General features: G+C 29.0%; 2 protein-coding genes across 2 annotated transcripts; one reads left to right on the top strand and one right to left on the bottom strand.

Moving 5' to 3' along the window:
* Nucleotides 1-666: 666 nt before the first annotated feature.
* On the top strand, nt 667-22791 carry LOC145190985 (uncharacterized). Its single transcript, XM_090078135.1, has 13 exons — nt 667-802; nt 1166-1446; nt 1751-1951; nt 2301-2497; nt 6029-6205; nt 10289-10711; nt 10980-11012; nt 13566-13839; nt 14167-14370; nt 14497-14684; nt 14915-15079; nt 15266-15718; nt 22450-22791. Exons 1-13 carry the CDS (start codon nt 770-772, stop codon nt 22494-22496), a joined length of 2676 nt encoding a protein of 891 aa, XP_089934261.1. The 5' UTR covers nt 667-769; the 3' UTR covers nt 22497-22791.
* Nucleotides 18210-20796, bottom strand: LOC149892510 (uncharacterized). Its single transcript, XM_090078399.1, has one exon. It carries the CDS (start codon nt 19760-19762, stop codon nt 19112-19114), a length of 651 nt encoding a protein of 216 aa, XP_089934525.1. The 5' UTR covers nt 19763-20796; the 3' UTR covers nt 18210-19111.
* Nucleotides 22792-23729: the final 938 nt, after the last annotated feature.

The following is a 23729-nucleotide window of genomic DNA, read 5'->3' on the forward strand; positions in this document are numbered from 1 at the left end:
ACTGAAAAAAGATTTTCTGATTTGATATGATTCTGATTCTTAAAATATTTCTCTTAATACTAGAAAAACTGGGAATCATGGCAAACTTGCATGATTGACCAAAAAATTTAACGCAATGTGTTTAAAAAATAAATATCTTTTTATCTAAGAATGGAATCGGAAAAATCCAGCTTAGACAAATCAAATAAGGACGAATTAAAATCTCTTACTCCTCCCGCAAGCTCTTTAACGCCATTCCCTTTAAAGGTTTTGTTTTTCGATACATAGCCATAGCTAAAACGAATCTCATCAGTCGTTTGCAACAATCAATATTTCCTTTTGATCGTTTTTGTACTTTTATTGAAAGAGTATTTTTGTTATTCATATGATGACATTCTAAGTGTTGTTTTAAGATAAACTGTAGATAACATATGCAGATTGATTATCCTTTAATAAGAGTAATATCGGTATTTTTTATCAGTTTGATGTAAATAAGTTTGTTAAACAAATTACGATACGAGTTTTTAAAAGCTATATTCCCATCGGCGCACGCCAAAGTCTTTAGTAAACTATACAGCCCAATTAAAAAAGTTGTATGGATATTGATTTATGGTTAAGTTTCCTAATTTAATAAAACTCCTACCGAAAATAATAAATTGTTACTAATAATTTTTTAAGAAGTCCTTATTATTTTTGGGCTTTAGCATTATTTAGGGACATTATTTTGATATTTCTATAGATAGTTTTCTGTTAATGTTAGTACATGAAAATCTGGAATAGTGCATAATACATGGAATCTGGAATAGTGCATGTCTCCAGGAAGGTATCAGCTTGATAAGTTTTGAAGTCTATTACCTTGTTAGAAACAGCATAAAGAAGAACATTAGATGGTAAAGTATTTAAAAAGGAGCTTGTAGAAAACTCTGAAACAAAGTTAGCTTAAAATTTAATTTTGATAAGTTATTTTTATTAAAGCTATCAGTTAATTGAGAAAAATTTGATTAGGCTATTTATGATATTAACAGTTGGATCTTTCATTTCATTTCAAAATACAAAAATTTTATGTTTTCTAAATCTTTTTTTACCTTAAGCGTATATTGGAGTCACAAATGTGTATGCTCATGATATTTTCTAGTAAAATGATGGATTTAATTTTGAATGTTTTACTCAAGGCTTATTTATTTAGTTTTCACATTCAATGAATGTTAAAAAAAGGAAGATGATTTCCTTTATTTTGTTGGCATTTACTTTTAAAGAAGTGCTGAGTGCCTCTGAATGTAGTGAAACAACGTTTACTGCTCCATCAGGTGCATTGGGAAGCATAGGTGATTCAAACACTATCTGTGATAACTACCATATTAATGTTTCAGCTGATTCAAAATTGGCTCAATTGAATTGGATCAATTTTGAAATGGATGCAACGATGCCTGATTGCAATGATGGAGATCATGTTGAAGTCTACATTGGGTATGTTTCTTTGAAGTTTATGTATTTGTACTTTTAGTTTGATTAGAGGTTCTGTCAAAAAAGTTAATATCATGTATAAGAATAAGAAGGTGAAATGATTTTAATTAGAATGGCCAATTGTAAGTAGGCTTGGACAGACTGCATTTTGTTAATACTGTATGTTTATTGTTTTTTGTTAAAAGTTGTTAAACTACAAGTAAGCATTTTCTAAAATACAAATTTGTAAAGTAGACTTAGATGGTTAAATCTTATGTATGAGTTCATTTTTGTTAAAATTTATTGTATATTGAAATGTTTATTTTAGATGTGGATCCGGAAAAAAGTCTGTTTCTCGCTTCTGTTCTCGTAACATGAAAATTACTCCTCATGCAATATATTCATATGATGGATGTATTGATATAATACATAGGAAAAAGAGTATCAAATCACAGAGTGTTTTTTCTGCTCATTATACATCATATTTACGAAATGTTTCTTTGGGTTTCTATACCTCAACTTGCCCAAGGTATGAACTAATTATGAATGTGTGTATTTTACTTGCAAAAAAAAAAAATATTTTTTTACATACACCTGCTACTTCTTGCAACTTGTTGTGTTAAAAAGAATAGCTTCTTATTTTTCAAGCTTGTACATCCCTTGTTGATCTATAAATTCATTACTGTGGACTTAACAAACATGCACATCAAAAAAAAAAATATTACCAATTTTTAAGGGTGCAAGCAAAGTTCTGGATTTCATGCATAAAAACTAAGCTACATTACAATAGTGCTTTTTTCAACAAAAAGTACATATTTTTATCTGCATGAAAAACAGAAAAGTGTTAAAATTCTTAATAACGCTTTTTTTGTATTTAGTACCCCTGTTAACCAATATTCATCAAGCATTATCATTACCCCAGATTGGCCTTTAACCTACACTAAATACTCTGGGAAAATTCAATGTCGATGGGGTATAGACACTGGAGATGAGAAGAAAGTAGTTAAGCTAAATTTCATGGATTTAGACATTTACAAAGAAGGTTCTTCCTGTGATAATAAGCTATTGATAGTAGGTAATGTACCTTTTTATATATAAATTACAATCATAATTTAGTATTGAGTTTATTGTGCTAAACACATGTATAAAGTTTGAAATTGTTTGTGATTTCATATGATAATAGTTTTCATAAATCTCTTAACTTTAATACTGAGTCTCTCTGTTAATACTACAAATAAAAGTTAATATTTTTCTATTTAAAAATTTCTATTAAACTGCTGAACTATTTTGCAAAAGATTTTAACCAGATTGCAAAAGTGTTTTACTGAAGAAACTTTCCTTTCAAGCCATATTATATTTAGTTTGGAAGGCCTAAAGCCATCATTTTTCTTCCCTGAGCATTTCTTTAAAACATCCATTTCTACACTGGGGATTAAACCAGTAAAAATCTGACTTGATTTTTTCAATGATAAAACTAAAAGTTAGTTGTGGTGAATTTCTTTAGAGAATTTGAGTTTTTTTAGAGAATTTTAGAACAGTAATGATATTCATAAGGTCTGGATTTTAGATATTTGCTATTGTTACTTTCTCTGGCGGTGTTAGAAATTTAATGACTTGATTAAAAATTATTGAAGAACTATTTTGTATATAACTGTAATAAAATAACAAAAATACTGTAAACAAATAACAAAAATAAAGTTATGTAATTTAAACTATTCCAAAAATAAACATCCTATGCTACTTAAAATACTATGTATCACATGTTTTGGCACAGTGAAAGACTCATAAGACAGCATAGAACAACCTGAATATTAATATTTGGAGCAATACATGACAGCACTTGTTAATAAAGTGCAATAGTTATTATATATATGACACAGGATTTCACTCAGCTCTCTAAAGACTCATATGTAGCACCCAAATCTAACATGAAAAACTGAATTTATACCTTAATATGCAGCACGCATTGATTATTATTATGAAATATCCACATTCATCCAAGTATAACATCAACTATGATATAAAAACATCATTAATTCATCATGCTAAAGTATGTGACTGCTGGTGAAATGATGATTAACTTTCTGTCCCAGATGATATGTTTGCAGATTTATCTTAAGTAGAATGCATATTGTTTTACTAGTTTTTTATTTGCTTTATATATATATATATATATATATATATATATATATATATATATATATATATATATATATATATATATATATATATATATATATATATATATATATATATATATATATATATATATATATATATATATAGGCCAACTATACTGATAGGCCAACTAAACATACGGCTTTTAAAAAAACTGTTGGCGATTTTTTTTTTTTTTTTTTTCATGGAAGCATTCATTTTATGGGTTATTTAATAAATTAATTCATTAGTTCATTAGATAGTAAATAATTTATAAATAAAGGTTTTTGTAACAAATAAAAATCCTAAATGAAAAAATAGTTTATTAAATGCAAACCAGCCACACTTCATTATAACATAGAAAAGGCTCACTTTTTATAGTGCTAAAGGCTTGAACATCTTTAAGAAAAAAAACAACAACATATTATATATATCACATTGAAGATAGTTTCTATATTTTCATTTTTGGTTCCTTTGAAGATTGTGGGGAATAAAGATGGCAATAATTGTTAAAAAATATATTGGCAAGGATTCTGCAATGTTTTTTTGAAACATTGGTAAACCCATAAAAGTCAGATACCATCACAAAGCTGTTAGATAAGCTAACATGACAGACACATTTGTAAAAATGGTGAAAAAAAAATTACGAATAAAATATCCAATTGCAGAGGTTAACCCATCATGATTAATCTCTCTGATATCTCCAAATTGGTCAAAACAAAATGATGTATCTTCAACTGGAGGATCTTCTCTACTGACATAGCTAGTAATATATACCAAAGACATCTTAATTTCTTTAGACAAATCGCTCTCAATAACAGGAAGATTATGAAATACATTCAACAAAGTATCATCTTGCATTACAAAATTACATTTGTCACACAAATGACTAGATGAAACTTCTAAATAATTAGCTATGATACCAATATTTAAACATAGTTTTTTTTTTTTTTAATGCCATTTTTTTGAAATATTTGCTGAACATTTATAAAATAGATGCCACCTGATCTTTGTCAAAGTGTTCTAAATGCTTTCTCATTAGGGTCACTAGTAAAATGTCCAAGACAAGCTTATGACTTGTAATTAGTGAATAATTCACTAGTTAAGCTATTCCACAGCATTTACGGAAAAAAGCATGAGAATTATCTTTGGTTAAATTTTTTATTCTTTGACCTTGTTTTTCAGGAGCCATTTTTTCAACCATATCAGCCAAATTTAAAAGAAAATTAAATTGTTCATCATTGTTTGATGAAAAAACAGCACAATTTTCATCTTTAGAACAAATGTTTTCATAAAGTCCTATAACATTAACAGTTTTAAAAAATTTAATAAAAATAGATAAAAAAAACTGTAGTGTCATCAACATTTTTTAAGGATGAATGAGTTTTTAAAGCAGCTACAGCACATCATCTTATCACAAAGTCCTCTTAAACAAGTTAATACATTTTGATGTTCAAATTGTTTTAGGAAAAATTGCAGTTTCATTTAGTTTAGACGGTTTTACAATAGCATCTTTTTCAAATTGATCATTTTGGAGTTCTTGAAACACCAAAGGATGAGATATTGTCAGCTTTTACAAAATCCTTAATTTCATCAAACACAATACTTCTAAAAGTTGGTAATGATTTACTTGTTGGTCTTGGTGGTGCCTGTGGAGTTGGAATTTGATTTGAGTTTACACAAGAAAATACAGATGGTGGATGTTTTGGTCTTAACTTTCCGTAAGCTGAAAATTTTTCATAGTCTTCAGACAAATGATCTTCACAAATAAAAGTATTTGGGCCATCTGGAATATTATCTCAAGGTATAGCACTTATCCATCTTTTTCTTTCATCCACATTTTCTTTTATTTGGAAGGTGAAAAACTTTCACAGACTTTGTAACATCCTAGTTACCTCTGTGTCCTGAGACACAACACTTAAAAACCATTTTTTATGAATCTAATTATTTAGATCTAAAAAGAAAGCAAGTTTAATACACATACAATGTAATTGAAATTAATTGCATATCAAATTGAAAGACCATCTCCTTTTCCTTGATCATGCCATATTACAAATTAATAAAAAAAAAGCTCGCCTACAGTTTTCTTTAAAGTTGTACATTTACTCGGCCTGTCACTATAGTAGGCCATGATATATGTAAAAAAATGACTTAATTTAAAAATTCCATGCCTTAAACTAGCACAAAAGGTTAACCATGCATAAATGTATTAGTAATAGCGGTTTAGACAAATTGCTTTTTTAAAAAAGTACAGCTTGCAAAGTAGTTTTTAACAATCTGTACTCTGCTATGTAGAAGTTAATTGGTGCTTTAACTTTTTCTTTAAGAATTGTGTAAGGAATAGATAAGAAAATAATTTTAATAGCTTGATAGAATAACTCTGTTTTATATTATTTGAAGAACTTTATCTTTCAACATTTGAGTTATCATAACCATGTCTTTTTTTTAGGTAAATTTGCATTAAGTACTAAGTTTAAAAGAAGATGGATTTATTGTGGGACATATCAAACATTCTCACTTACAACAGATTATTATGATTTAGAAGTAATTTTAGATATAATAAGCTCTGGGAAAATGAGTTCGAATCGCGGTTTTATTGTGGGAATTACAACTTGGACTAATTCAGGTATATTTTCTATCAGGTTTGTTTTATGAGGGTCAGGTTGAAACTAAGTATCAAGCATTTGGCTGCCTCAATGTCTTGACAAAAAACAGTGTTTTTGTTTGTCAAATTTTTAGATATCATAAATACTGTATAACTCTGTTAATACATTTTATTTTGACTTATCATGTTTCATTTTGTGCAAGTTTTTAAGATAGGTTATAGCATTTTCCCTTTCATCTCTTTTCACTAACTAGACAAAATCTTTATATAATGTTTATTTGTTAAAACAGAGTATAAGTGAACTAAAAAGATATCTTGAAGATTTTTTTTGCCTTTTGTCTTTTTCCAGCATACCATCTTATCCACAAAAATATTTATACGAATACCTCAAAATAGTACTTACTAATTGTGACAATACAATATAAATCCAATATGAATCCAATTTCTGAAAATTTTTGTTATTTACAACTGTTTATTGCTATTCTGTTATTCCTTTGAAAATGATGAAAATGATTGCTGATCAAGGTATATAGATAAAAAATACATATAATAAATGAGTATTAGACATGTCATCTAATGTAGGTTTAAATTCTTACAAAAAATAAATCAGATGCATTAATTAAATGCTATTAGAATATTCTTTTTAAAAAATGAGTGTAAAAAGTTTTTTCAAGAGTTTTTTTATTAGTTGTACTTTTTTTTCCACATCGGACTTTTAAGTGAAAATGTGTTTTTATGAAAATAAATTTGCAAAATTGAAGCCATTGCTTGATCAAGTTTTTAGCTTCATCAAACTAATGATGTATTCATCAATAAAAGTTAAAATTGATACAAAATATGATTCATTCATGTTTTTATTTAGATGCAGTTTTTTTTTTTTTTTTTTTTACTTAAAAGAATGTTTTTACTTGTTTTATTGCATATTTCTTGTTTTTCTTTGCAAATTGGAGATTAAAACCGAAACTGTAAAATTGACCTCTTTTGCTAACTCATAAAAAATGACTGATTTTGATAAGTTTTAAAGAAGTGGTTTTTATTCAACATGTAAATATTTTTGAATACTTTCTTGTTAAATACTTTCGTTTGAATACAATAATTTTTTACTAATATTAAATAAAGTTTTTTGTTATTGTTAAAAAACAATACTATACTCACATTGAATTGGTCAATAACAATTTTTTGCTAGGTTTTAATATTTGGTTGTAAAATTTCCAAAAATCAGTGCAGGGTTGAGAGAAGGACCTCAAAATAGAATTGTTTTTTGAGATATGAGTTTTAAAAGTTATCACACAGACAAAGAAAAGTTTTCACCTGTTACATTTCACTTGGGTTTGCACTTAAGATTAATTAGGCCATTGGGCAGAGTGAACTGTAAAATCAGGTTAAATTGTAATAAATTATACTTAAGATAACTAAGAAAAACGTCCTTCACTATAAATAGTCAGTGTGGCAAACTATTTAGAGTTAGAGAATGATATGCATGCAGATTTTTGGCAGCAGAAGAGATTTACAGTGATCATTAGCAGTTTTAAATAACTATAAGTGAATTACAGTGATGATTAGAGGTTTTAAGCAATTTACAGAAATTTTAAGTAAATATCACTGATTTGCGGCAAATATTACTTTATATTAAAACAATTAGCAACCATCATTATCAGTGGTTATCAATGTTTCTGTCATGCACCTCCTTCCTCACTTTGTTGAGTACGGGAATGTTTCATTTTTGGGCAGCCATCTGAGATGACTTCCTTAATTTTTAGTATTAATATTGCCTAATAATCACTTCCTTAATTCTTAGTATTAATATTGCCTAAAATTTGTGATGACTGAGCACTTGACTGGTCTAGCAAACATTTACAAAATGTTTTGTTCTTTTACACAAGTCTAGTTTTAATTTCAACCTTTCTAACATTATTTCAAGAAACTGAAAAAGAATTAATTCTGTAAACACTCAATAATGTTTAACTATTCTTTTTACTGGTTTTGGCTTACCTTGGATTTTTTTGTAATAACCAATCAGTCAAGCATTTCAAATAAAGGGTAAGATACAGTAATTTTGCCAATCAGATTGCACAAATAGTATGACAAGATATATTAAGTTTTGTTTAACTGTCAGAATACCAAGAGAAAATGCAATTATTGCCATTATATTCCTCTCTTGGTAATTTTTTTAGAACTATCAAATAATTTTTGAAAATGGACCTTTTTCACAGAATACCCAGCAACAGAACCATTCAGATATCATTTTTTAACAGGTAATTGGGCTTGGATACCAATAGGATTAATAACTTTTGGGTATCAATAATTTAAATTACCCTAAAGATCAAGTCATATTGGGTCAATTAAGTGATCTTAACAGCGTTATCAGGTAATACCCCTTTGGCTAATTGGGGTCTGATAAAAATTTTATCGGCTCTTATCAGTATTTGATACCTGTTTGGCTTGAGTCTACTCCTATAACATAGCTGAGTATTTTTTCCATATCAGTCATGTTTCACAATTTATTGTAAAAATGTAAAGAATGAGATAAGACTAAATAGCTCAGTTTAGATAAAACTTGTGCATGATTAAAGCAGAAAGGCTACTAGAAATGACAAAGCAGGAATACAGTGATCAACATCACGTTGCATGGCTGATGTTGCTGCACTGGTGCTGCACAAATTCATTTTCTTTAAAAATTCATCTTATGCCTGTAAGGATAAATAGACCTGCTTAGGAAGAATCAGATTCTGTATATTTGTTTATAAGGCTTGCTTAAGAAGAATCAGGTACTGTTTAACTGTTGGATTGTCAAATTCCTTCATCCCTTGATGCTAAATGTCAGTTTTTTTAAAGTAAGTTTAAGTTTAGAATACTCCATCTTTTAAATTTTACTCTTGCATGCTTTTGATTACCAAATGTGTTAAAAAGCATTTCAGTTTTAAAATCCCAATTCCTGCTTTATTTCTTTCAAGATATTGAGTATATATCATTTTCAAAATTTTAAACTGTATTTTTTGAATATCTCTTTTATAAATGCTACTAGCATAGCACAATTTAAAAATACAAATAAGTGACAATTCATTTGAATACAGCTGACATTTAAACCACTAAAACAAAGTTTCATGCAGATGAGTCTTATAGTTCATTCAAATTGCCCAGTATTAGGTTTGTACAATCACAAAACACAACCAAAGTATTTTGAGTTTAAAAGTTGAAATTCTACAAACTTCCTTTGGTGCCACCTGCTCCCTTTCTGTATGCCCATTAATATATATTCTGTATGTCCATTAATAAATAGATATAAGCTGTATAGGATATGAGATTCTTTATTTGATTGTTTTAAAATATTAAAACAACCAAATAAAAAATCTCATATCCTTTACAGCTTACATCTTACATCCACAATGATGGGAAATATTAAATGTCAAAAAAAAAAAGAAAATCTTGAGAAGTTTCCTAATTAGGGTTTACAAGGTGACATTTCTGCCCAATAAAGCCCTGCTGGTTGTTAATTACTCAGCAGCATTACTTATTAACTTTAACTGTGCTTTTCATTGATTTAATAGAAGTTCTTGTTCCTTGACTTAATAAAGAATTACATTTGTTGTTATTACATTTAACATTTACATTTACATTTCAATTACATTTAACAACAACATTTTTGAGATTTAGAAAATATAATTGTGCCCAATAAAAATGTAATTAGTTTTAAAATGTAATTGTGTTGAACAAATGTAATTGTTTTTAAAAAATATAATTGTGCCCAATAAAAATGTAATTAGTTTTAAAATGTAATTGTGTTGAACAAATGTAATTGTTTTTAAAAAATATAGTTGTGCCCAATAAAAATGTAATTAGTTTTAAAATGTAATTGTGTTTCAAAAGTGTAAATGTGTTCCCCAAATGTTGTGTTAAAGCTACTTGGGTACCCAGATTTTTTATTTTTTCAATAATTGTGTTTCAAAAGTGTAAATGTGTTCCCCAAATGTTGTGTTAAAGCTACTTGGGTACCCAGATTTTTTATTTTTTCAACATTGAAACCCTGATTTGAAACCTTAACTATAATATTTTTTGGAACTAGCTCCCAAACAATATTTTTCTAAAATCAAATTTAATCTTTAGGGTTTCTTGAAAAGATTTTTTCAAGTAAAAAGATAGTCAAGTATGTTGTTGCACCTGTGGTGGTTGGTATTGTGATAATTTTTGCTCTCTTTTATCATCTTTGTAAATCCATCCGAAATAGACGCTCTTCACCAACCGTTAAATATACAGGTGCACAGTATGGCACTGTGCCAAAATCATCTCCTGAATCTTTTGAAATTCAATCTAATCCAAACCAGTCCTACCCTCCTCAAGCAACTTACTATTCACAACAACCAACTACTGTGCAACAACCAGGTTTTCCACAACAACCAACTCAGTTTCCAGTTTTTCAAGAACCATGTAATCCATACCCAAACTATCAAGGCAATCCTCCGTCTGAAGCTGAACTTAAACAACCTTTGATATATCCTTATACTGCACCTCCACCTCAACAATATCCAGGTAGAAATTGTTCTTTTCTTTTTATTAAGAATTGTAAATGTAGCTTTTTAATTTACCATCCTTGCAATAGTGATTAAAAACCTAAGCAATAAAAACTAAAAGCTTTTAAAGACTAAAAGTCTTAGAAAAGTAAAAGCAACTTCTTTTTAATAACCAGATACTTCAGTTATAATATTATAATGTTAATAAATTTTAAAAATGATCTAATTTGAAAAAAATAATACTTTTAACTGATTTTTAAATTAATATTATATTCTTTGTTTTTTAGGGCTAGCTGAACCACCTCCACCAGCTTATCCAGGTGTGTTACCAGTAGCTTCACCAAATTATTTAGCGCCTTAAATGAGTGTTCAATCATCATTCCCTTTTAAATATTTTCAAGCAAGTTTTTAAGTATTTCTTTTTCCAGTAATGTTGTTTTTTTTAGGTTTTTTTAGCATTTTTTTTTTAATATTTTTTTTTTAACATTTTTTTTTTAACATTTATATGTAATAATTTGGACTTATGTTAAATGTAAGTTCTAAAAGTATAAAAGCATTTTAAGATTTTTTGCACTTTGATGTGATTTTTATGCATTTTCTTTTTAACATTTGTTTATAAGTATTTAAAAAAACTAATCTCTCAATGAATAAAATGTGTCTTAGGAACCTTTGTTTGGTTAATGCCCAAACTTAAATCTTAATTTCTAACTTAAAAAGATTTTTAAGTTAGAAAATCAAAAATTTCATCACAAATGTAAACTTCAAAATTAAACTGTTCAGTAAAAATTATCTGGTGCATTTTTCTGAACCAAGATTAAAATCAATTTCTTTAGAAGACAAATGTTGTATGTCCAAAAAACAAAATATGGAAAATTTTGTTTTTTTGTTTTTCTGTTTTCAAAACCATTTTTAAAATAACAAAATATTGTTTTGTGTTATAACTAATGATATCATTTGTGGACATATTACAACTGTCTTCTTCAAGCTAGACAAAGATGATGATGATGATGATGATGATGATGATGATGATGATGATGATGATGATGATGATGATGATGATGATGATGATGATGATGATGATGATGATGATGATGATGATGATGATGATGATGATGATGATGATGATGATGATGATGATGATGATGATGATGATGATGATGATGATGATGATGATGATGATGATGATGATGATGATGATGATGATGATGATGATGATGATGATGATGATGATGATGATGATGATGATGATGATGATGATGATGATGATGATGATGATGATGATGATGATGATGATGATGATGATGATGATGATGATGATGATGATGATGATGATGATGATGATGATGATGATGATGATGATGATGATGATGATGATGATGATGATGATGATGATGATGATGATGATGATGATGATGATGATGATGATGATGATGATGATGATGATGATGATGATGATGATGATGATGATGATGATGATGATGATGATGATGATGATGATGATGATGATGATGATGATGATGATGATGATGATGATGATGATGATGATGATGATGATGATGATGATGATGATGATGATGATGATGATGATGATGATGATGATGATGATGATGATGATGATGATGATGATGATGATGATGATGATGATGATGATGATGATGATGATGATGATGATGATGATGATGATGATGATGATGATGATGATGATGATGATGATGATGATGATGATGATGATGATGATGATGATGATGATGATGATGATGATGATGATGATGATGATGATGATGATGATGATGATGATGATGATGATGATGATGATGATGATGATGATGATGATGATGATGATGATGATGATGATGATGATGATGATGATGATGATGATGATGATGATGATGATGATGATGATGATGATGATGATGATGATGATGATGATGATGATGATGATGATGATGATGATGATGATGATGATGATGATGATGATGATGATGATGATGATGATGATGATGATGATGATTGATGATGATGATGATGATGATGATGATGATGATGATGATGATGATGATGATGATGATGATGATGATGATGATGATGATGATGATGATGATGATGATGATGATGATGATGATGATGATGATGATGATGATGATGATGATGATGATGATGATGATGATGATGATGATGATGATGATGATGATGATGATGATGATGATGATGATGATGATGATGATGATGATGATGATGATGATGATGATGATGATGATGATGATGATGATGATGATGATGATGATGATGATGATGATGATGATGATGATGATGATGATGATGATGATGATGATGATGATGATGATGATGATGATGATGATGATGATGATGATGATGATGATGATGATGATGATGATGATGATGATGATGATGATGATGATGATGATGATGATGATGATGATGATGATGATGATGATGATGATGATGATGATGATGATGATGATGATGATGATGATGATGATGATGATGATGATGATGATGATGATGATGATGATGATGATGATGATGATGATGATGATGATGATGATGATGATGATGATGATGATGATGATGATGATGATGATGATGATGATGATGATGATGATGATGATGATGATGATGATGATGATGATGATGATGATGATGATGATGATGATGATGATGATGATGATGATGATGATGATGATGATGATGATGATGATGATGATGATGATGATGATGATGATGATGATGATGATGATGATGATGATGATGATGATGGTAATCTAGATGATGATGATTGTAAGAAACTTGTTTGATTATTCTAAGAACTTGTATCACTTAAGGTACTTTGTACTATATAAATGTTAATTGTTAATCTCATAGCAAAATAAATCTCATAAAAATGATTGGTTTTGTTATATTGCTGTCTGTGTTTGCTAAAGTTTACAATGCTGCAAGTTGTGGTCAAACAAACTTCAATAGTTATTCAGGTTTTATAAATAGCTCGCAAGTTAAAAATGGAAACTGCATATACAAAATAGATGTTTCAATCAGTAGGAGATGGATTCTTCTAACTTGGTCTTACTTTGAATTTGATGCAACAATGCCATACTGTAATGATGGAGATTATGTGGAAGTTTACACTGGGTATGATTGGACTCATTTTTTGTGATCCATAACTTAAATAGTAGAATCTATATATTTTTCTAACAATTTTCAAGCCAATAAAGATCTGAATTTTGTAAACACTTGATTTTGCATTACATTTTTAGTAACTTTTGTAAAAATTTTTATCTTATTACAAATATAGTTGAGCTTAAAATCTATTGTAATCTCTAAAACTATTTAATATTAAATTTCTACATTTAATATTATTTGCCTTTTTATAGTATAATTTTAGTTAATTTTAAAGAGGACTTATGGGAAGTTTAGATCATGTAAAGCTTTAATTATCAGAGTTTTCCTTTCTTCTAGGTGTTCATGGAGTCTCTCTTCTGTTTCTCGGTTCTGTACTCGCAATATGAAGCATTTGCCTCATGCAATAGTAGCATATGATGGGTGTATGGAGATTCATGTTAGAAATGTTAGAGGTAGTGCTTCAAGTTCGTTCTCTGCAAGCTATAAAGCATTCTCATTTTCTGAACCTGTACCCCCAAGTTATTATTCAGGGTGTCAAAGGTATTTATATTTGCATTGACTGTTCAAACTTTCAAAGGTCAATATATTATCACAATAAATAATCAATTTTTAAAATGGCTTTTTGTTTTTGTATTGAAAAATATGATAGTGTTTTTGTTCTGTTAGTAGTTCTGCATATGTCAGCAGCCAAGTTGGAGTTATATCCAGTTATAAATGGCCTCTTCCTCTTGATACAAAAGCATTTTCAGATTGTGAATGGGACATATATGCTGGTTCTAGCAATAAAGTCATCAAACTAAACTTCATGGATATGAATATTGGGTCCATCTGTTTGTCTAAAGTTGTTGTTCAAGGTAATTTTCTTTAGTTCTTTCTTTTTGGAAGAATTGAATATGTTTTAATATTTTGATATAAAATTTACAACTGTGTTTTGTTATTAGCTTTATGTTGCATGTTTTGTTAGATTTTTTTTCTTTGGCAAATAACATTGCTAATTTTTATTAAAATCAGCAATGTTATTTGTTTTGTTATCATCTTATAGATTTTTTGTACATATTTTTCCCTCTTGTACATATTCTTTTAGGCAAAAAATCTGCTAAAACTGCCACTAAACAAAAAAATCAGTATTGTCAAAGTAATGGGCCTTTTTCTCAGATAACAAGTTATTACGAGTTAGAGATTGACTTTGATGCATATATCTCGTTATCTAATCGAGGTTTTGTTATTGGTTATGTAGCATATGATGATGGTAAATTGCAATTATATTTTTAGAGTGAAGTTATTTGCAAGTTATCAATGAGCTGATACATTTTTTGATGCTTTTACTAATTCTATGTTATTTTTTCTGTACCAGACATTGTTAAAGCCGCCATTGAAGTCAAAGTTGCAATTAATATTGTTTACAATGTCTTGGAAAAAATTTCATTTTTTTTAGCTACAGCGGTTGCTGTTACAACTTGGAAGTTTATTGTGGGTGGTGTATTTGCTTTACTCTTTGCAATAGCTTTTGTTGCAATATGTTGTTTTCGCTCTTATAAACGAAGACAAGCTGTTTTTACTCAAGCAAGTGTACAATATACAGGTGCACAATATGGTGCAGTACCACCAGGACCTTTGGATTCTTATCCAAAAGCGCAAGTAGTAGATATGTATCCTCAGCAACCTGGTTACCCTCAGCAACCTGGCTACCCTCAGCAACCTGGCTACCCTCAGCAACCTGTTTACCCTCAGCAACCTGGTTACTCTCAGCAACCTGGTTACCCTCAGCAATATCCTGGTTATCCTCAGCAAGCTACTTATCCAACGCCAGCTGAGTATCCGGTTAAACAAGGTTACCCTCCTGCTGAAGCTGGAATGTACCCTCCGGCTCCTTTTCAACCCATGCCAGGTATTTAATGAGATTAAATTAGGATTAAATGAGATTAAATTAGGATTAAATGAGAGCTCCTTATGTTATGATCTGAATAAAACTCACTTAAGATTTATCGTTTAAATGTGGAGTAGTGTAATCTTATTCAAGTTATTAGATATAAACTTTTATTAGATGTATAAGCTAATTTAGTTAAGGATTACAATTAGTTACATATATTTAATGTAGGGGTGAGACTTACGAGATCAACTAGTTATGTTTTCGCGTTTAATTCGTTGAAATATAAATTAAATTTTACGCAAAATATAAAAAAAATTAAAGTTAAAGTTTGATTTTTATTTGACTTTCGTTAGTGTAAAAAATAAGTAATGGAAATAATGTAATAAATAATAATGGATAAATGTAATGGTAAGTAAATAAATGATTGTTTTAATTGGTCTCTTAAAATTAAGTTGTTAATTACGATCTTTTCGTTAAAAATTGCTCTTTAAACTCGGAACTTGAGGAATTTCATTACAAAACCTTTCACTTGTACTTTTTTTTCCATTAGAGAAAAATTCAGGGAAAAGTCACTGACAACTATAGAGAAAATCGTCCGGCAGCAAATAATTACCTCTCGGGAAATTTGCTTCAAAATTTATTTAAAATAAAACTGACTTACTTTCATTCATTTAGCATCAGCCTAAATTGTCATGATGGGCAGGTCGCCGATATGGAGGGGATTTGGTTCATGACAAATACATTTGATACATTCTGCTGTTATAGTTTACTTATTATTTGAAATGTTTCACATTTTCTTATTTAATTTATAAAAAGTTTTCTTTAGTTACGAGGCTAGTTATCAATCAAGACAATTTTTTTCGTAACTTCCGATAATGATTGTCCATTTATTTTTTAAAATTCATGTTTTTTTATGGCTTTCTTTTGAGAAAAACAACTTTTTTCGACATACGTTTTACGATGCTAACGGAATAATTGATACGGGAAATTTATTTTTCATTTAATACGTTATAATTAGTTGATTATCAAAATCATGTGCATGATCAATCGTAAAAATAATCGTTTAGTTGTTACATCACGAAAATCATCGTAAGTCTTTCCTCTAAGTTTATAATTTTCTTATAAATAAAAAAATTAAATAAATAGAAATGGTTACTAAACAACATAAATTAGCCCTTTCGTGCATAGAGATCCCTGCCGTGAACAGCTGTTTTAAAGTGTACTAAATGCATAGAGTACACATGAGGGGACAGAAAAATATTTCTTTAGAGAATAAAGGTAGAAAAAAAAATTTTTTTTTCAAACTAACTGATTCCCTGTTTCAGTATATTCCGATAACATGAAAATAGATAACATAAAATCTGAAATAGGTTTTCAAATAGCTATGTATCAAAATGTTACTAAAACAAACTTACATATTGCAAAGACTACTTACAACTCTTATGAGGAAATAAAAAACAAAGGTTTGTAATTTTATATGTATTAAGCATATGAGAAAAAATCTTTTATTAACACTAGCTATTAGTTCTTTGTCTTTTTTTAAACTCTTTTACTTGATCTTTTTTTACAGAATCTGTAATTTCTTTTTGTAAATTATTTTAAAAAATATTAATGACAATTCGAGATCCATATTTAATTCCCCATTCTTGGTGTTTCTCGCATGTAAAATCAACACTGCTATAATAAATCTTAAAAATTTGTTCTGCAAAACTTTTAATTGATAAAGAATAACTGCAATGTTTGATTAGAATAGGAGAAATAATATCTAGAATACTAAAAAGATGACAAATAAAGTCAGACAAGGATTGACTTGGACATAGTCACACCTCTGGATAACATTTGCAGATATTCGTTATTAAAAACATCTTGGTCTGTAGAAACCATTTTTTGACCACAAGATAGACATTTAAATCTTTTTTTCAATTTTTTAGCAATGAAGCCTGCTATAGTAACAGCAACTTCCATGCTATCTTCAGAAACTGACACTCTGATATCTCTGAAGACAACAATGCAATATCTTGCATAATGTTTTCTAAAGTAGAGTATTCAAATGTTTGATAAATATTTTCATCCCAGAAATTAATATATTCCTTTAGAAGACTTCTTGCTGCCAAAATTTTTTCACTGTTGCAAACTTTTAAAAGACTTACAAGAAATCGACTACCGCTCATTTGTCTATACTTACTAAAGCGTAGCTCCAAAGGATCACTTTGTAACCTGGAAATAAAACAAATGTGTAGCTTTCTTCAAGCAAATCATCAATAAGAGATGCAGTAACATGTAATGTTGTGATAAGAGCATGAGAAGTTTGTTTTATTTAAAGTAAAATATTCACATGTTGACCAAATTTTAATCCAATTTGCAATTTCTCTATAAAATGTGGGTTTTTTAAATCTCCTTTTACAGCAGCATTGCCGAGCTGATTGGATGTATTAAACATCTGCTTTGAATTTAGTGTGATAAATAACTTATGAAACAATTATAAAAATTGTGCTGCATCATTTCTTTCAGGAAAATAACTTAGTATCGCAGCTGTAGTTGTTTCATCAAGAATCGCTAATGCAAGGTGAACATTTTGTTTATTGTTTCCAGGACGAGTGACCTGATAATTGATTTTCCTCGCTTTTTTCAAGTTTCCATTTAATAATTGGTCTTTTTCATAAACTTTATGAAATAAATCCCAAGTAATAAAACCAGCTGGAACTTCAACTTTGTCTCTGAAGAAATCTAACGAAAAAGAAGGAAAAACAAATTTTTTTCCATTCAACAAGTTTTTCCTAACATTTTTTATTAAATGGATTATATCATATAATAGATATGTTTTTAAAACTCCATTATAAGCTGGATGATAAATATTTTTTCATCTCCAGTATAGGATTTATGTAACTCTGAAAATCCATTAACATTAGTAGAATGATTATCTGTAACAATAGCTCTTATTTTAAAACCTGATTGGTGCAATGAGGTTATGCACTCATCAATTTCTTTTTTCAACCATGATCCTGTTGTGCAAACTTCAGGTGATGATCTCACAACATAAGGAATAGCTTTATGAAGCCCTACAATCATAAAAACAACAACACCTTTATAAAGATTACTTTCTGAATCTTCACCAATATATTTCCCACTTTGATATTGGGCTGGTTTCTGCAGATACATTTCATCCACAAGAAGCACACAATCACTTAATATACAATCTTTTTGTTACAAAGCTGCTATAGCTTTATACGCATTTATATCACCACTTTGGATTTTTCTAAGTAAACTAAAAGATGGTAAAGGTAGTTGTTCTAACAATAACTTATAAGACTGTGCTGAAGTGTGGCGTAAAATTAGTGCATAGCGTATAATGGATGCAGAATATGGAGATCTGCCTTGAGGAGAATAGTATCTAATTTCATTTAACTCTGTCTAAATTGAATTCATATCATTGGCTTTATTTCTAATATAGACAGGAAAATTTTCTAACATACTACAGTTTGTTAATTTGCAATTATGACCACTACGAAAAGGTAAAGAAATATGATAGCCTTTATATGACAATAAAACATAAGGATCTTTATTTATAGTTATTGACTCGAAAACAGTTGGTATGCCTGATTTTTCATCAAAACATAGTTTATAATAAACAACACTATCTTGAATTTTTTTAAATGTAAAGCCTGGTGGAGAATGTTGTTCTGTCAAAGAATCAAGATTAATTATTTTATCAACACTTTGAAAATCTTCAAACTTATCTTTTCCTAAATATCTCAAAGTTGGTTTTTTTCGGGGCAACTTTGGAACCCTTACAGTCAACGATCCACTTATTTCATCTGTTTGAATTGTTGGAACTGGAAGAAGATTCCATTTTAAGGTGGATCTTTTTCCGTAATTAATAAATTTGTCATCGAAATGACTCACACAAATAGCTGAATATTTTGATGGAACCCAATCTTTTCTATTACCAAAGTATATACATCGTTCTCGCAAATCAAATTCTTCAGGAAAATGAAATGTTGACTTTTTTGGACCATTAGAGTAACCAGTTTTACAGTTTGTAGCAACACATTTATTAACCATTTTATTACTAACACGAATCAAAAAAATGTAACACAGTTATTTTTAAATATAACGTTCACTTACATTTATTATTGGAATTATCTCCACTTAAATAACATCGCATAAAAAAGCAGTTCGACTATATACAGTAATAATAATAGACTGTCTGTGTGTCTATTTCATTATTCCACTCTCTAATGGAATATAATGAAACAGGCAATCAGTCAGAATACATTCACATATTAATCAGTTCAGAATACATTACATATTAAATGACTATAAAAGCATAAACCAATGCATGCAAACAAATATTTATATAGTAATTGTTAAAATATTATAATTCATTATTTTATTCAACACCTTTGCATAATATTCACTAGTAAATATATTGTTATTGTTGTTGTTGTTAACAAAACTTTTCATACATAATTTAAAATTTAAAATAAGCCGTAAAAAAACTGGCCTCTTAATTTTTTCCGGAAAATGCAACAAATCAGGCCGTATAATTACAGTAGGCCGTGAACTGAACTGTGTGAAACCCGGCGAAATTCTAAAGAATTTGAAGAACTTATGCGACATTTTAAAGAAAATTTTGAAAAGTTCGTTTTAATGCTCCATGCATAAGTACCTGAGCATATTTCAAGTTTAATTTTTCTGTATAAATAAGGACAATGAGATCCAAGTTATTTGTTTTTATGATGTAGTTTATTGTAATAATGTTAAAGTATACAAAGATGCATTAACTACCTGTAATAACCTTTTCTTGTAAACAAAATCAGAAATCATGCACCTATGATATTGTCAAGTATTTTGAAATGAGCTGTTCCACATCCTCTAGCATAAGAGTAATAGACAACAAAATCCCAGTCTATATTTTATCCAGAGAGAGTTTCTGCAGTGTTGCTTATCCACACCAGCTCCTTAATCACATGGTTTCTACACCATTAATCAAGATATCTATAGAGATTAATATTTAGAGAAAATACCCCATCCTGTTTTTTTGTAAAAAACACCATTGTATTAAAAATATTTGTAATTTTCAATTCGATCAAAAAAAAAAAGAATTCGCAAGTATGTTTTGCTTCACAGATTTGTGTAGACTTAGTTTACCATATATGGTATCATTAACATTTTCTCCACCAACTGGTAGAATTTCTAAACAACACTCAGCATTATTATAACGTTCATCATTTAATCCTTAACTGGATAGTGTTTAATAGACAGGTCGAATTTGTACAATTTGTGTTGGTCTATTCAGTAATTGAAATGCATATGTTATTTGTATTACTCTGTACATTTTTAATCATAGAAAGTTTGTTAAGTGTTCTTTGTATGTTCATTTAATTATTTGCAGTTAAAGTGAAAATGTGTTTTAAAGTTGGCAAAAAAAAAACAAACGCAAATAAAACAAGTGTAACGCCATTACAAATTGTAATGACGATTTTTGGCTAGATCTACACCAGCTGTAAAAAACACCATTTGTAATGACGATTTTTTGGCTAGATCTACACCAGCTGTAAAAAACACCATTTGTAATGACGATTTTTTGGCTAGATAAAGCATCTGCACACTAATAAAAAGTGACTGTTGCCTGGATGGAAACATATACCAATTTTTTCTCTTACACTAACAATCTAACTTATGCTCCACAGGGATGATTAGTTAAAAATTACTGACTAGTTAAAGTATTTTAGGCTTTTTGGGTTGGGAAAAGGTTTCCAAAACAACTTTGATGCAAAAGCTGGACAAACCTTGGTCAATAAAATCAATTTGTTTAAAGAAATCAATTTGGTTTCGTCACAAAGTCTAATGAGATGTGTCATGACAACACTACGCATTATAATTTAAAATGTTGTTTTTTTATTATTTAAAAATAATTCAATTACTTTGTTAAATAAGTTGGTCAGGTACTTATACATGTGTCATCACAATTGAAAACGCCTCAATAATCAGATTTGTACAATTTTTAGGATTCTTTGAAAATAACCTAATAAATATGTTAATTAATGTTGCTTTTCATCATTTTTTTGTGATTTTTGTACAGTGTAAACAAAGTCATAGTTAAAAGTTCATCTTGATATCTCATTAGACAAAATGCTATTGCATTTTGTGCCATTCCCAATAACTACACTACGTTCATCAAGAGAGCTATATTACGTTCATCAAGAGATATACTTGTTTTGCCTAAATATACTTGTTTTATATTTAGTGCTTTAGCATTTTCTGTTTTGTTTTATTCAGTCAAACCTTTGAAGCAAATGTAAACACAAAGTTAAAGAGAAGCTTTGTTGAAGTTTGATATCACGTCAATACTTAGTTCTTGTAGAGCTCTTGAAACATAATTTTCCACATATTTTTGAAAAGTGTTAATCTTCAAAAACTTTGTTCCGAAAAATTTTGGAACCATTCCATGCTCAATGGATTGTTTAGCCTTGCGATTAACTCAGCTCCCAGAATGATAATTTTGACAGCTAGAAATAATAAAAGGAACCGAGATATCTTTTTTGAAAATCACACCTATTGAAAGACCCTTTATTGTTAAGTCAGATTTTTAGAACGTAATACATTTTTATTAGTCCTACTTTGTACAAATAAAAATGTATTACATTCTATAAATATATGGAAACGACAGTAATAATTATACTTTTGTTTGTCATAGCTAACGCTGGTGCGTATATAATTTTTTTTTCTTTTTTTTGTTCTTATAGAAAATACTAACATTGCTCCTCCTCCATATCCAGGTGGTCCCCAGTAAGCTTCACCACAATTGCTATAATATCTACTGATTGTAATATATAATTACTAATCATTTTAAAATCTTTTTGTACAGGATTTTGTTAATTTTTTAATGTACAGTATGGGATATGTATAAGTTTGTATATTGTATGTCGCTGAATTTCTTTTATTTATTGTTATTTTTACCTTGCTTCAATTTCTTTTTCTGTTTTCATTATTACGAATAGAAATTTCTTTTGCTGTTTTCATTTGTAAGAATAGAAAGTTTTATCGATTGTATCTGAATAATGTAAATTTTGGTACAAGTATGCACATTTGAGCGCGTTTTTTTTTTTTTTTTTCTCGATATTCCCTCGATTATGAGTCTTTTAATTCTGTATTCATAGGATATGTCATCGAAATCAACTTACTCTATTAATAGAGTTATATTTGAAGGATGGCGTGCTTTATTATTAGAGCTATTTATTTAAGACTGAATTAACCAAATAGAGATTCCTTTTCACTAGAAAAATGTAGCTATTATTTTCGAATTTCTAGTTCTTTTTATTCGAGTTAATATTTTTCCTCTGGCGGAAAATGTTTTTTTTTGTTTTTCAGCGTCAGTTCAGAAGTTCTCAATAGTATTATATTCTTTTTACGTGATCGATTGCGTGGGCCACTTTAATACGCCAATAGAACGATCACAGCTATTTTTCTACTAAACATGAAGTTCGCTTTGTGTTGCTCTCGTACATAAACGTCAACCTTAACGACGTGTTTGTTTCTGCAAATGTTTAATGTGATTTTCGAGAATATCCTTATAAATGTTTTGAATAACTTTGGGTCCCGATTTTCTGATCTTTATGGCCCAATAACATGCTAGGGAAGTACTGCTGATATTGTCACCTCTATGTCTGACCGTGTTAAGTATGTAATTACGATTCAACTGTTGCTTTGGTAGACGCCACATACGCTTCGCCATTAGAGCCAAAGCCATGAAACATTGACTTCACAGAATATTTTTCCGAAGTGACAAATGGTTTCAGTCGATGAAATGCTTATTGGAATTCCATGTAATGACTGGTGAAACTAATGAATGGAATTCCATGTAATGGGTTGAGATTATATTGAGTTTTAGGTGATAAATTAAAGAGATTCTTTTCCGCTCCAGGACAATGAGTCGATATGCAGCTTGAGATGTTTCTTGGTGGGGCTTTTAACTAAGGCTTTTTGGTCATTATGTCTTCACGTATCAATTTAAATTGTTGATAAA

This window comes from Hydra viridissima, unplaced genomic scaffold, assembly GCF_058129835.1.
Source record: "Hydra viridissima isolate aposymbiotic clone 2 unplaced genomic scaffold, HvirCarnegie_v1 scaffold_2, whole genome shotgun sequence".
NCBI lineage: Eukaryota > Metazoa > Cnidaria > Hydrozoa > Anthoathecata > Hydridae > Hydra > Hydra viridissima.

Bases quoted from the DNA above. Each gene is read 5' to 3' on its own strand.
- LOC149892510 (XM_090078399.1), bottom strand. From the start codon at position 19,762: ATGGTTAATAAATGTGTTGCTACAAACTGTAAAACTGGTTACTCTAAT.
- LOC145190985 (XM_090078135.1), top strand. From the start codon at position 770: ATGGAATCTGGAATAGTGCATGTCTCCAGGAAG. The intron at 6,206-10,288 runs GTATATTTTCTA...TTTAATCTTTAG, and splicing joins TACAACTTGGACTAATTCAG to GGTTTCTTGAAAAGATTTTT. The intron at 15,080-15,265 runs GTAAATTGCAAT...CATTTTTTTTAG, and splicing joins TTATGTAGCATATGATGATG to CTACAGCGGTTGCTGTTACA.